Here is a 13,243-nt window from a genome sequence, read left to right on the forward strand (position 1 = left end):
ATATTTCGAGTTCGCTTATGGAAATTTCCATTATATTTTCTTAAATAACGAGTACGGTATGTACTTCTTAATGTCTTTGTTTTTTTGATTGATTGGTTGATTTGCTTTATTTTATTTCACCTTTTGTGCCACTTTTGCCTAATTTGCGAATATGGGGATGAGTGATGATATGATGAAATTGATGAATGGCCACTCACAAACATCCATGCCCAGGCCAGGATTCGAACCCGGGACCCCTGATGTCTTTGTGTTTTCTGTATCACATGTATCATTAAATTAGAATAATATACATCATATTATACATATCTGTAATGTTACTAGTTGAATTTCAAAATCTGAGGTGATATGCTATGGAAGATAAATTCAGCTTAAGGATTTCTCCCTAAAATTCGACGTTACTTTTTTACTGCAATTCGGTGTTATTTTTCGCGGTTAGGGCAAAATTCGGTGTTATTAATTTAATATATGTTATTTTTACATTCATTTTTACTGTTCCGTCTAATGTTTAAGATTTTCACATTGAGACAAATTTTAATTTTAATGACGAAATAAATATGGCTTACCTTTGTGAGAATGGACCAAATTTCTTCCATTTGGAAAACTATTTCATCTCATCAGCCACTAAGTATGAAATGTTTATTGAATGATAACACCCAAATCTTTGAACATAATCATACACATCACATTTCCCTAACAATGCCAAAGAAAATCCCACTGCGACCTCAAAATACCGTTTTGTGTACACAGACATACACGCCACCCACCCCCGAAACACAACAGGTGCTTATCCCTGAAAAGGTTTCCGTTCCCACAAAATTTCCCCTCTAGGAAGATCACCCGAGCGAATTCTATTTCAGGACGAGCTTGAAACACGGTCAGTCATGCCTGCGCCAAACCCCAATAAACGAAGCGTGACAATCTCTTTTGAATCGAACTATCACCAGCTACACTACAAATTATAGATCGAATAGCGCTTCAGGTAGTTCTTCTTGAACAGAAGAAATGTTATTCCCAGTTTATATTACATATTTCGCAGCGTCTTTCGCGTTAAAGTGCAAAATTCTGTGTTATTCTGGAAAATGGAATAATTCTCGTTATTTCGCGATTTCGAAACACCGAAAACGTGCCTCCTTAACCTACCCAAATATATTTTAAACACTTTATTTTGCTTTCCTCAACTTTTCGGTCTTATCGTTAAAACGAAAACTTCACGTCCCTATTAATAACACACTAAAAATGCTGACCAAGGCAGAAATTTATTTTAAAAAATACGCTATACACGTAACGTTTCAACCTTCAAGCAAGGTTTCCTTCAGACTCAAAACAAACTCTGATTCAGCATTTTTAGTGTTATAAAGCATGGAAATAAGGCTTAACATAGTAAGGATTAAATACTTTTAAGTCAATCTTGTATTAGTTAATAAATTCAATACTGGAAGCTTATTATTTATTATTTATCAGCACAGGCGTCGCCATAAATATTTGTAGAGGGGTTCAGGCCAGTGATAAAACTTGATTAGTAGAAATAATAATGACACAATAATTATTACCACGATTATAATTGTCATTTTACAATAATAATTATTATAAGTTATTAGAAATAAACCAATTTTAATCCAAATTTATTGTTGTTGTTATTATTTTTATTATTGTATAAATGGAAAGACTTTGCTACTCGATCCACCGTATGAGTGAATATCCAACACAAGTGTAGAATATAAAACTATAACTTGGTCCCTCTATTATACACTAAACTTTTTTTGTGATCTAATGTTCAATCCTTTTAAGGAAGTAAAATTAATTACCACTATACACTATTTAAATTACATATTTGTAGAATTTCGTGGGGTTTCAGCCACCTTAGCCCTCCCCCTGGCTACGTGCCTGCCCCCCCCCAAAGAGATCTGGCTTCTAAGAAAAAGGGGCTCGTGCCTGAATTATTTTAAGTTTTTTCTACCCCTGGCCAATACAATGCGCAGGATGTCGTTAAGAGTATTTTTTTAAAGTTTCCTTTGCATTTTATTGACTATGACACTCCCTAAGACACTTGAAACTAAAAAAAAATCGTCAAGGTAAAAAAATTAAACGACCCATGTCCCAAGGGATGCTTAAACTAATAATATATATCTTCATTGAGCACAGCGGAAAGCAATTGACAGCAGAAAAATAATAACAAGCTCGTCCATATCCCAAAGGTTGCTAATCTTCCATTCAGCAGCTTGCCCATGATTTTATTTTGGGTGGAGCTGAACCTGGAAAGTTTTTAAAATTTCCATGTGGGTAGGTGTTCGTTTCTTGGCTGTTTAGCAGGAGCATGGGGCAGCGCAGGGGGTTGCGAAGGAGTGATTGCCCACCCCTTAATTTTCTTCTGCACACCTTTCAGCACCCCATTTCAAAACCTATTATTAACCGAAATCATTGTCATATTATTTTATCACTTATTAAAACCATCCCGTCAAAATGAGCGTAGAATGTTTTATATTGAATTGGAGACCCCTGTTATTGTATATAATAGGCAAGCCTTTTATCCATAACTGAAAGAGAAGCCACATTTATTTCCATGCACTGGGGGACAGTCTCTACAATGATCAGCGACTGTTGTCTTTCTTTCGTCATCATTGTTGTTAAGAATTGTTTATTCTTTTGAGAGGCACAATTTATGTCGTTTTCCTGCGTGTCTTTCCAATGGTATAGGGGTCGCCAACTTATAATCAATGGATCCCGGGTTTTAATCCCGGTGGAGGCATATAGTGGTTCGGATTCCACTTGAATCTGTAGGTCAGTGGCGGCGATTAGGGGACAGTTGCCCTTCTTGCCTTTTTGCCTCTGCACTATGCTAAACCTAATGTACCAAGGGAAATAAACTGTCCTTGACAGGCGCGTATATTCTAGGCTATCGCCGAAGCCCAGATTAAATACAGAAAATAATCGACTATCAAATGTGACTGATGCTTCACTCTCAAACAACGACCGCGGGAAAAAATTATAGTATAAAACCCGCGACTCCTGTGTACCGTACTCCCGCGAGGAGAGGATTTTTCGTCCAAGGTTTGTTTTCCTTGTGATCGCTCTATACATGGGGATGGACTCCTTTCCTTTAAAACTACCACCAGACTTCAGCGGTTAAATTCTTCCCCGACCAGCGCCTGGAGGCGGTCAGTGACGTTTTTGTAGTAGCTTCTTAGACAGGGAACTCTTCGTTTTACAACGGCGGTAAAACCTTACAGCGATGCCAATGCGCTAACCAGCATGGGATTTTCCCAGGTAAGGGAAATTTTGAAACTAAACTACTATTACAGGAACGGGAAAAAGAGTGGCTGGCATGTGATACGGAATTTGTCCTCTAGGCCAAAACAACACTGTCCCATCGAACCCATGCAGAACTCACAGGCCGCTGACCTTCAACCAACAAACCACGCTTTACGATGTTTTCAACCCCTCTGCAGCTTTGTTTATGACTGGCTGGGGTAGACTGACTGGCCGGAGATGACAAAGGGCATTTTGCGAGTGGAAATCGCGTTGAAGGAAGTTTAAGAAAATTAGGTTTCTTACTGTGTGGATTTTCTTAAGTGTATTGAGTGAGTGAATTACGTATATATGTTTTGAATTTGAATTTGAATTTTGAATTTTATTTTTCTTCCGTTGACCCTTGTTTAAAAGGGCATGGAATGAATGATCTGTGCTGCGTCGTGTAGTGAATGACATAATTAACGAACTATTGCCGAAACAATTTACTCTGCTTTTGCATGAGGATAAACTTCAAATCGTGAGGATATGCAGACCTCTGGCATCGCAAGGAAGAGAAGAATGGATTTGATTTGTTATTTTGCGTTGCTCTTCTGCCACTTTAGTTAATCGCGACGCTGAGAATGAGTGACGATACGATGAAATTCATGAAGGGTCATTCACAAAGAATACCCATGTTCATGTCTGGATTTGAACCCGGGTCCCCTGGCGTCGTAGTGCGCTGTGCTAATAACCATTTTACCACAGAGGTTGCCAAGAGAAGAATGGAGTTCCTGTCCAAATTAAATATTCAAGGTAAGAAGTTTATTATACGCGTATATTTTATTCTCGCACGTAGGCCTACATAAATATTTCACAATATGGGACTCTATATTTTATAAATAACCATGACATATTTGAAATGTTTTCCTTATTGTTTTTATATTAATGAAACAGTGTTACTTTTATAATTATTAGTAAATTGTAATGTATGTATTTTAATCGCACTGTCACATCACCTTAAAAGCCAAGAAATTGAACGAAAGAGAGAGTCTCCCATTTGAACATTATGATAAAAAGAGATAGCCCAGGTTTTAAACCCAGCATACGCCACTGGTCCTTGACCCTCCCCTTCAGGTTTGGCACCTTGCTCCCCAATTTTTGGAACCAAATCGCCGCCACTGCTGTAGATCGAATCTCAATTCGTCTATCTGTGCCTTAAAGTGGACTAAAACAAAACTTAAACAAGGTTTCTTCGTTTCAAATTACAAGGCATGTGGTGGTTGTGCTTAAAGCAAGCAAAAATGAAGTGTAACTAGTAGTGTTTAGTTTCATTGGCATAGAAGCTTACTGAAAGTTAATTGATATTTGATCTAACGGTTAATTTATGCATGCATGTTTTATTTTGTTTTTGTTTTCAACACTGCACCCACTAAATTTCATTCCGCACCCCCTCAACACTCCTAGATGATTAATCCTGGCGCCGCCGCTGAGGAGGAAGGATGTAATGGGATCCCATCCCAGGCTGTTCTTTGTGACGTCACCCCACTACATGCTGACTGCCGCAACCACAGGGCAACCTTGGACGGAAATCGATTCAGGGGGGGAGGGGCAAATATTGACGGCCAAGGACACCTGTAGGGGACACAGAGGGGCAATTGCCCCCTTGATTATATATTTTTTATGCAAATAGAAATACATTTCGTAAAATGTTCTTGCTCGCTTCGCTCGCAATGCCTCCTTTTCTCAGTGTTATCAAGTTCAGATAGCTAGTGGGCGGAGGGGGTCGGGCATGGGCGCTGAACGATGTAAATTTTAAATCATTCGGCGCCTACGCCCGACAATAGATTTTTAAGACACAGTAAATACATTTTCGAGCCCACTTCGCATTCCAGCAAACACCTTATAGGTTGAGAAACGATGATCTAAATGAAAAAGATTGTGAAAGAGACAATGGCATGGTGCCCCGTGAAATTGTTTGCACCCTATTAAATCAATATTGTTTTCATTTTGAAAAAAATGGATGTAAGATTTTTATTGCTCGCTTCGCTCGCAATATGTGTCGTCGTATTCTGCATTTTAGATTACCAGAGAGAGAAGAAACACTTCCCTTCATTGATTTTGTTTTAAATGCATGAACAATTGTTTGGAGGAAATGGGGTGTGCACATTGACATTTGAGAGACAATTTATGTAATTTTTGCTAATAGTTTATTATGAGGTGGATGAATCGATTATGTAATGCATTTAAATAATATGTTGTATACATAGTGTTAAAGAAACTTTGAATATGAACACAATTTAGTGTTATAAAGTTGCATATGTATTTTCTTATTTTACGTCGCTCCATGTTGCATATGTGTAAAACATATGGTTTACAGGAAAGTTATATATGTTACTTATAAAAATAATTATATATCATGCATTTCCTGTCTTTTAAAAATACAGTTTTGTGTGCTTGTTTTCCATTATTAATGTGAAATTGAACGCTTTGAAAAAAAATTCAAATCGTTTGTTCCAACACGAATGCTTCAGCACCGACATCTACCCCTTTTTTGCGTAATTTACGATAATAACGTATTTGATACTACTACTAGTGCTACTAGCCTACTAATACTACTACTACTATTATTATTATTGGTACGTTTATCATGGTACTTGCCCCCAGACAAAAATTCGTGGTTGCGGCTCTGCATACTGACACACATTGTTCATAATAAGCGACATATTTTGTTATCCTTTGATTACATCTTGTCTATACAAATTGTGATTAGGTATACCTAAAAGAATGCACGAGAAATTAGTGAAAGAAAGATCGGTAAAGTAGTATTTTATAGCATTTGGAGAACATTATTTACTCAGAGCTCAATAGCCTATCTTGTATGTAGAATTTTATTTTTGCTTTTCAAGGTAAGTTCTTTGATAAATTATTTGCAAAGTTTCCATCATTTTTCTGAATTTTTTGTTCCTGGATTTGGAGAGTGGGGCTAAAATCCCATTAGTCACTTCATTGGGTACGCCGTTGCCTCCACTGTTCACATTAATGCATGTACATTCATTCATTTATTTGTGCTCCTCCTTTCAAGAGAATATTTTAACATTTTATGTGCATATTTTGCTCTTTTTAATGCATAGTAATCCGTCGCAAACAAAAACGTAGCATAAAATAATACTTTTTATTATCTGTTTCACATCCTCGTCCTTTCAGTGTGGATTAAAAGAAAACGCACAGAAGCCAAATGCGTCACTCCGTGGAAAAGGGAATGAAGTTAATTACCCTTCGCCATGTCATTTGTAGTTGGCGGGAGTGTTTAATTAAAGCGTTGCGGCTTTTAACTCATTTACTTGGTGCAGTCCACACCAGGTCAAATTCGCAGACCATCATTTCTCGGTTAGCAAGGAAAGAACCTTGCTGTAATGAAGGACTTGCCGAGGCACCCTCCGAAATGTATTTAAGTACAGTAAAACCTCGTTAATCCGGACCCCGATAAGCCAGAAAGGCAAAAGGTGGGGGGGGGAAGCAGAATGCAAGGTTTTTAAATGTGGCTACAAGTCAACAAGAGAACTTCCCAAAGAAAATGCAGTCAACCACTGATGAAATTCTGTTTCCCGCAGACTTTGTACTGTACTGTATAGTGTATTTAAATACATCATAATAAACATGTTTTGTTGCTATAAACGGAGTTTTAATGCACTTTCTACTGTTCTTTTAGGTTATTTCAGTTAATCCGGACTTTCGTTAAACCGGTCAACTTATCCCCCCCATTAGTCCGGATTAAATAGGTTTTACTGTATTCATATATATAATGTATTTATAAATTTAAATAACTGTAATTATTTAAATATAAATATATTTAAGTATGATACATAAACAGTAGCTTTCACTCTTCATTTCTTTCCTATCGTAATACTTAAATGTTAACGTAAGGCTTTTGCTTACAGGTGGAGTAAAATTATAATGTAAACATGCACTATGTTGTAAACTTTAAACCTACACAAGTTACAAGAATATATATCATGAAAAGTCCAGCAGTTCTTAGAACATGATTTGCCTAGAAAATGTAATCATATATTGCAAGCTTTTCGCAAGTCATTATGGATATGCAGATTCCAGAATCGATACCTGGATAGAAAAGAAATCCTATCCTAAATTTTTATCATAGCAAACAGTATGGAAATTTCGAATATTCGTATTTTGAAATTGCTTAATTATCGAAGTTTCGGAAATTCGCGCCATTTTCGTTCTTGAAATTCCAAAACAATTTACTTGGAGGATTTTGATACAGATAGAAATGAAGAAGAGAAAGAGAATGGAAAATAAAGAGAGCGAAAATGGGAAAGGGTGAGGACAAATAGAGATATAGAAAAAGGAGAAAGAGGGAAAGTCTGTCTCTCATTCTCTCTCTCTTTTCCCATCCTCCCTCTCTCTCTCTCTCTCTCTCTCTCTCTCTATATATATATATATATATATATATATATATATATATATATATATATATATATATATATATATATATATATCGATTTCTGTCTCATTTTCTTCTCTATTGCCATTCTCCCTCTCTCTCTATCACATTTATTTCTATTTATTTTCTCTCTCTCTTATTTTTTCCTTGTCTCTTCCAACTTTCTTCCTCACTTCTTTATTAATCTTTCTCTACCTTTGTCTACAGAGAGGGGGGGAGATAGAGAGAAGAGGAAGGAAATTAAAATGAGAAGATGATTTGTATAATAACAGAAAGGACGTGCAGTGTGTGTGTGTAAACATAAAGGTGTCATTTCGATATTTTTTCTTTCAATCCGATGATCGACATAGATTATGGATATACGAATCGTATCTTTTGAACAACCCTGGTATTTCTATTTTTCTACCAAGTTTGCCGTAGAAATTCCAGATAATCAGCTTCCCCATAGAATTTTCAGATAACATAAAAGACATGAGATTGAAGATACTTTTCCTTCTCTTTTCAGGTGCGAGATGTCTCTCACGAGAACACGGTGCGGTTCATAGGCGCTTGCATCGACTGCCCCACGGTGCTCATTCTCACGGAGTACTGCCCCAAGGGAAGCCTCCGGGACGTTCTGGGCAACGAGGCCATCCACCTGGACTGGAACTTCAGGATGTCTCTCATCCACGACATGGTGAAGGTAATCCACCGATATTATTCAATTCCCTGCAGGATGCTACAGGTTTTTTTTTAATCTCGTATGTTCCACACGAGACATTAAAAATTTCCACTTCGTATCCTTGCACAATCGAAAACAAATTCATCATTTCTACATAAGCGGAACAATAAGTGAGACTCCTCACGTTTGATTTCGAATTCCAATTATATGCTCATGGAAATCAGCAGGATGTTTTCCACGCAAGCAGTATATTTTTTAAGGGGGGTACATAAACGAGACGTATTTTCCCCCATGATAATGTTGCATCTCCAGAAACACTCTTTCATTTTGATGTCATGTTCCTGCAAACTCTTCCAAACATAAATTACTGACTGCAATGAAATTATATGTGTGTAATATATAATTTAAGGCCGTACTAAAGGCAATTTTGTGGTAATTTTTCGATAACAGATGATAGCACCGTTTGCCATGGCAAACGAGGGCCTTGTTGCCAAATTTCCGCGAAATCAAGGTAGATACATATAGGTTGGTCGATTAGGGTACTCCTTGATGGGATATGACGTCACGTTGGTTAGCAGATTTGATTTAAAAATCTAAGTAGATGTGGAGCAACGTAATTGTTTATCATAGATTTTACTTGTATGGTCGGTCTTATTGGGAAAAAAAACAATTTATCAGCAATGGAAGATAGTAATAGTTGTAGCAGTAATATAAAATCCCTTGTATTGTATTATGTATTTCTTTTAATATTTCGAAAGCAGAAGAGAAAATACAAAGATAACTATAGTTAATTCAAACTCGCAATGCACAAAGTAAGGAGAGTAATTGAAATAATTGAAAAAAATTGCAATTATGTTTGAAGCAAATGCTGCATTCACGTTATATGACAGTACTTGAACACATTTATATGATATTCATTTTCCAGGGGCGGGAACCTGCGCACCTTTGTCCCAATTAATAGAGTAAGATCGTGAAAAGATCTGTGCGACGTACTGCTTCCACCGGTGCTTTTTACGGCACTGCAGCACTGTTCATTGAACAATTTGTGTTCCTATCGTGTAGTTTTCAAAATATTTTCGCCGCATTGTTACCCTTTGTCAGAGTTGTTCCTTGGCAACGTGCACTTTCCATCCTTTGTGAAAGCTTTAAATTTGGTGAGTACCATATGTTGTTTACAAACGTTGTAAGAAAATTTTATTGATAGCATTCTTGTAGTAGTAGTTCTCCCATATTTTTAGGTTTTCAGTTTGATTTAGCATTAGCACAAAGCACAGTGTGTTCAAAAGTTGTCCCATCCTAGTTTGTTTGGAATTGATCGTAGAATTGCATATGCGAATAGAATGTATCAATGGGCGCATCCAGGAATGCTCAACGTTGGAGCACAACGGGGTAGCAAGCCCCCTGGAGGCACTTGCTACCTGGGTGTTGAATATGTACTGGGTTTACAAGGGTATAATTTTCTGGGTCTACTAGAGTTGTAGGAAATATTAATGATAGTTGTGTTAATATTAAAATTGTAATAATAAATCCTAATATGTCTTTAATAGAAAAGTTTGGGTGAAATGGAATTTTATCTATAGTTCTATTATTAGTGAGTGGATTATTGGACCCTGTTTGATGAAGAAATAATAAGTGTACTATTGATATTGCTCTTCTACTACATTATACCTATTCTAAAATTATTGGCCCCTTGTTAAATTAATATTTTGTCTCATTGGAATGAAATAGTTAGTATGAATTTTCTTCCTGGCTTCTTTCTCAATAATAATAATAATAAAATCACCTTTATTGGGTAGGCTACATTGTATGTGACAAGTAAATAAATAATATGTACAGAGACGTTTTGAAAATCGCAAATGGTCAAAATCGATTACCTGTCTGCTGTTTAGATTAGGAGTAATTAAGAATATCAATTATAAAATACTCGTACTTCATTGTAGCATCATAATTACAATGTTGTTCTATTAAAATATTGTATTAATGTTTTTCTGTACGCTGTAATAATTTAAAATTGTAGCTTACAGAATTAAACATTTAACCATACACATTTCAAACTTGTGTCGCAGGATAGTTTTGTATTGACAAAAATGTTATCATTTTGCTACGATTTTCTATCACAATCAGTGTTCGAAGTAATGGTGAAGCACAGTCATGCATTGTGTGACCAGAAACGCCTTGGCGATTGCAGTGTTGTGGGATGGAGGCATTGTCGTGCTAAAGGAACCAGTGACCAGCTTCACACATGCCTGGTCTAATATGTTGAATTCTCTTCAGAGCTCTACCGTAGGGTGAGTCTCTGAGAATGTTGACAGAATTGCCCTAAAAAATAAGTCACAAGTTATTATTTGTAGAAGAGAAGCCCATTGTTATGATGTGACAAAAATGCAGGTAATTTAAATTTTAGACGTTGCGATTGTTGCCATATGATCACTTTTAGGGAAGAAAGCTGCACCATTTTCCCCTCACACTTTGTTTCACTTCTCTTTGAACGGAATAATATCGTCTGAATGAAACATCATCATTGTTTCTGGGTCAAATTGGTATTTTCAGGTATCTTCACTTCTCTCAGGCACCTGCTGTGAATCACCATTGTCGAATCGAAGCTTTTTCGATCACCAATTTTCATGCTGTTATCGTTGCGCCTCCTTCAACAGTATAGTTCGAGCCTGCAGGGCTCCTCATGCACTGTGATATTCTTTGTTTCACTTCATTGTTTTGCATGAAACGTATGCAGAAGGGCTCGAGATGGTCAGAATTGCTTTTGGTCAATCTTCCAGTATGCGAATTTTTCCATAAATATTTGTAGTCTCGGTAGTTTCACTCAATTCTCGCCATTCTCTTGTCAATCTATTAATATTAGTTCGGCTCTTCTTACATATTAGTATAAACTCTGCAGAGTCTTTCTCAGATATCACTATAGGATTGCTTCTCCACATGTTTAATTGTTATCCAATTGGAATATAAAATTGAAAGACACGTAGTGTGCTAAATTCTCCCCGTGAAGTAATTCAATTAAATGAAGGGCAGAAATTGCTCTATTAATTTCTCACACAACCATTAGCAAACATCTCTAAAATATTTACACATTTCAATTATGTATCCACAGTTCTTTGTAAAGAGGAGATTTGACATTTAGAGAAAGGATGCAAGTCTTTTCCTTGTTTTTCTTTACAAAGACTTGTCACTTTTTTTTTTGTATCCAATATTCTTTGAAGGAAAATTGTGCTGACAGAAGGCTGTAACCTCCATCACACTTCCTCCACCCAAAATAGCACCATCTGCTCTGATTGAAGATATCATGCATGTGTAGTGGGATTTAAATATCTTCTTACCAACTACACATGAACAGATGTTTAATTACTAACGTACTCCAAGGACACTTGATACTACATTTCTGATTATCATAGGTGGAATTTTCACCACAAAACGTGGATTCACCCATCATGGCTAATGAAGAAATTTTGATATCCTCACATTTTTTTCTAGATTGTTCAGTAAAATAGATGTGAAGATATCCAACAACACCAATTTTCTTCACGATTGAAGTAAGAAAAAAATTAAAATATTGACTTTCTTAATTTTTTAAAAGTTTAATTTCCAGTGAAATAGTATCTGGTGAAAAATTAATTTAGGGTACTCATTTTTTGTGCCAAGGTCTCATTACACAATGCATTTTTTTTGCTCGTCTTTCCGTAAATAATTTTTGTTACATCTATCGTATTTAACAGGTGTAATACCCTGGTTAAGTAGAGACTCTCTCTCCTAGTAGAGTCATAATCAGATTTGTATTATTATGTAGAGGTTTGGGGCCATTCACACGTTACAGTCCTCTGGTATGTGGGTATTTCGTCACATCCCAGAATAAAATTCAACCTTTGAGAATAACTTTTCCTGTACCAAAATGACATGGATCAAAAGTTGCAAATTACACAGTTTGCTAATAAATATTTTCATAAAATCATCATAAATTAACATCCTAAAGGGGTCACCTTTATAAAATAATACCATTATACATATTTTGAGATGTAACATTACGAAGTTGCATGGCTGGTGGAATTGAAACCACTCTCAACATTTCTCTTTGCAGGGGATGTCATATATTCACGGGAGTGAGGTTGGTGTCCACGGAAAGTTCCGTTCATCTAATTGCCTGATCGACAGTCGGTTTGTACTCAAGATATCAGATTTTGGATTGCAAACGCTTACAACGCCATCTGAAATCGTCAAGGACCATGCCTATTACACAAGTAAGTTAGTTGTTAACATTCTAATAATTCTGTATCTGTATAGTATATAATTTCTTATTCTCTCTCAAATTTAAAAGTCAAATGCTGAATCCAGCTACATGTAAGTAAAATTTGCCTCAGGAAAAATATCAAGATAATATTTCCTAGGATCAAACATTCAAGTACATAAATTTGAAGCTGAGTGAAATTTTCTTAAAATCATTTAAAACAAGCTGCAAAATGTATAAATTAATGTACAAGTTGTATTGTCAAGTTGTATTTAAAGTTTTATCTATAATATCCTTTTCACTAACAGATTGCATAATTTATCGTTAGAGTGGCTCTTCAAACTCACGAATGTTATTTCATCCTAGAAAAGTGACTATATGTAGGCACTTGATGGTAAATTTTGTAATCCTTCCGAATGGTGTGCTCCATATTTTCAAGAAAAAATTACATACAATGTAAAAAAAAAATAAGAAACAAATTGGGTTTCTTTTGTAGGCTGGGAGCCTATTCCTCTGTATGAAGTTGGTTGTAACACAACAATGTTTTAATGGACCATTGCGATGGAGACCATTAACATTCTAAAATGTGTTATCACTTCTGCACTACTTTCAATGCCTATGTTCATAATCTAAGGTCATCTTTGAATGTGAAGGAATA

General features: G+C 36.1%; 1 protein-coding gene across 1 annotated transcript in view; it reads left to right on the forward strand.

Moving 5' to 3' along the window:
• LOC145991744 (atrial natriuretic peptide receptor 1) overlaps window positions 1-13,243 on the forward strand; it is a 390,591-nt gene that overhangs the window by 352,270 nt on the left and 25,078 nt on the right. Inside the window, exons 13-14 of the mRNA XM_083127821.1 lie at window positions 8,196-8,372; window positions 12,439-12,598. Coding sequence (XP_082983947.1) covers window positions 8,196-8,372; window positions 12,439-12,598 — 337 coding nt within the window. The remainder of the gene's footprint in view (window positions 1-8,195; window positions 8,373-12,438; window positions 12,599-13,243) is intronic.

Source organism: Lepisma saccharinum, chromosome 1 (assembly GCF_977018435.1).
Source record: "Lepisma saccharinum chromosome 1, izLepSacc3.1, whole genome shotgun sequence".
In the NCBI taxonomy this organism is placed as follows: Eukaryota; Metazoa; Arthropoda; class Insecta; order Zygentoma; family Lepismatidae; genus Lepisma; species Lepisma saccharinum.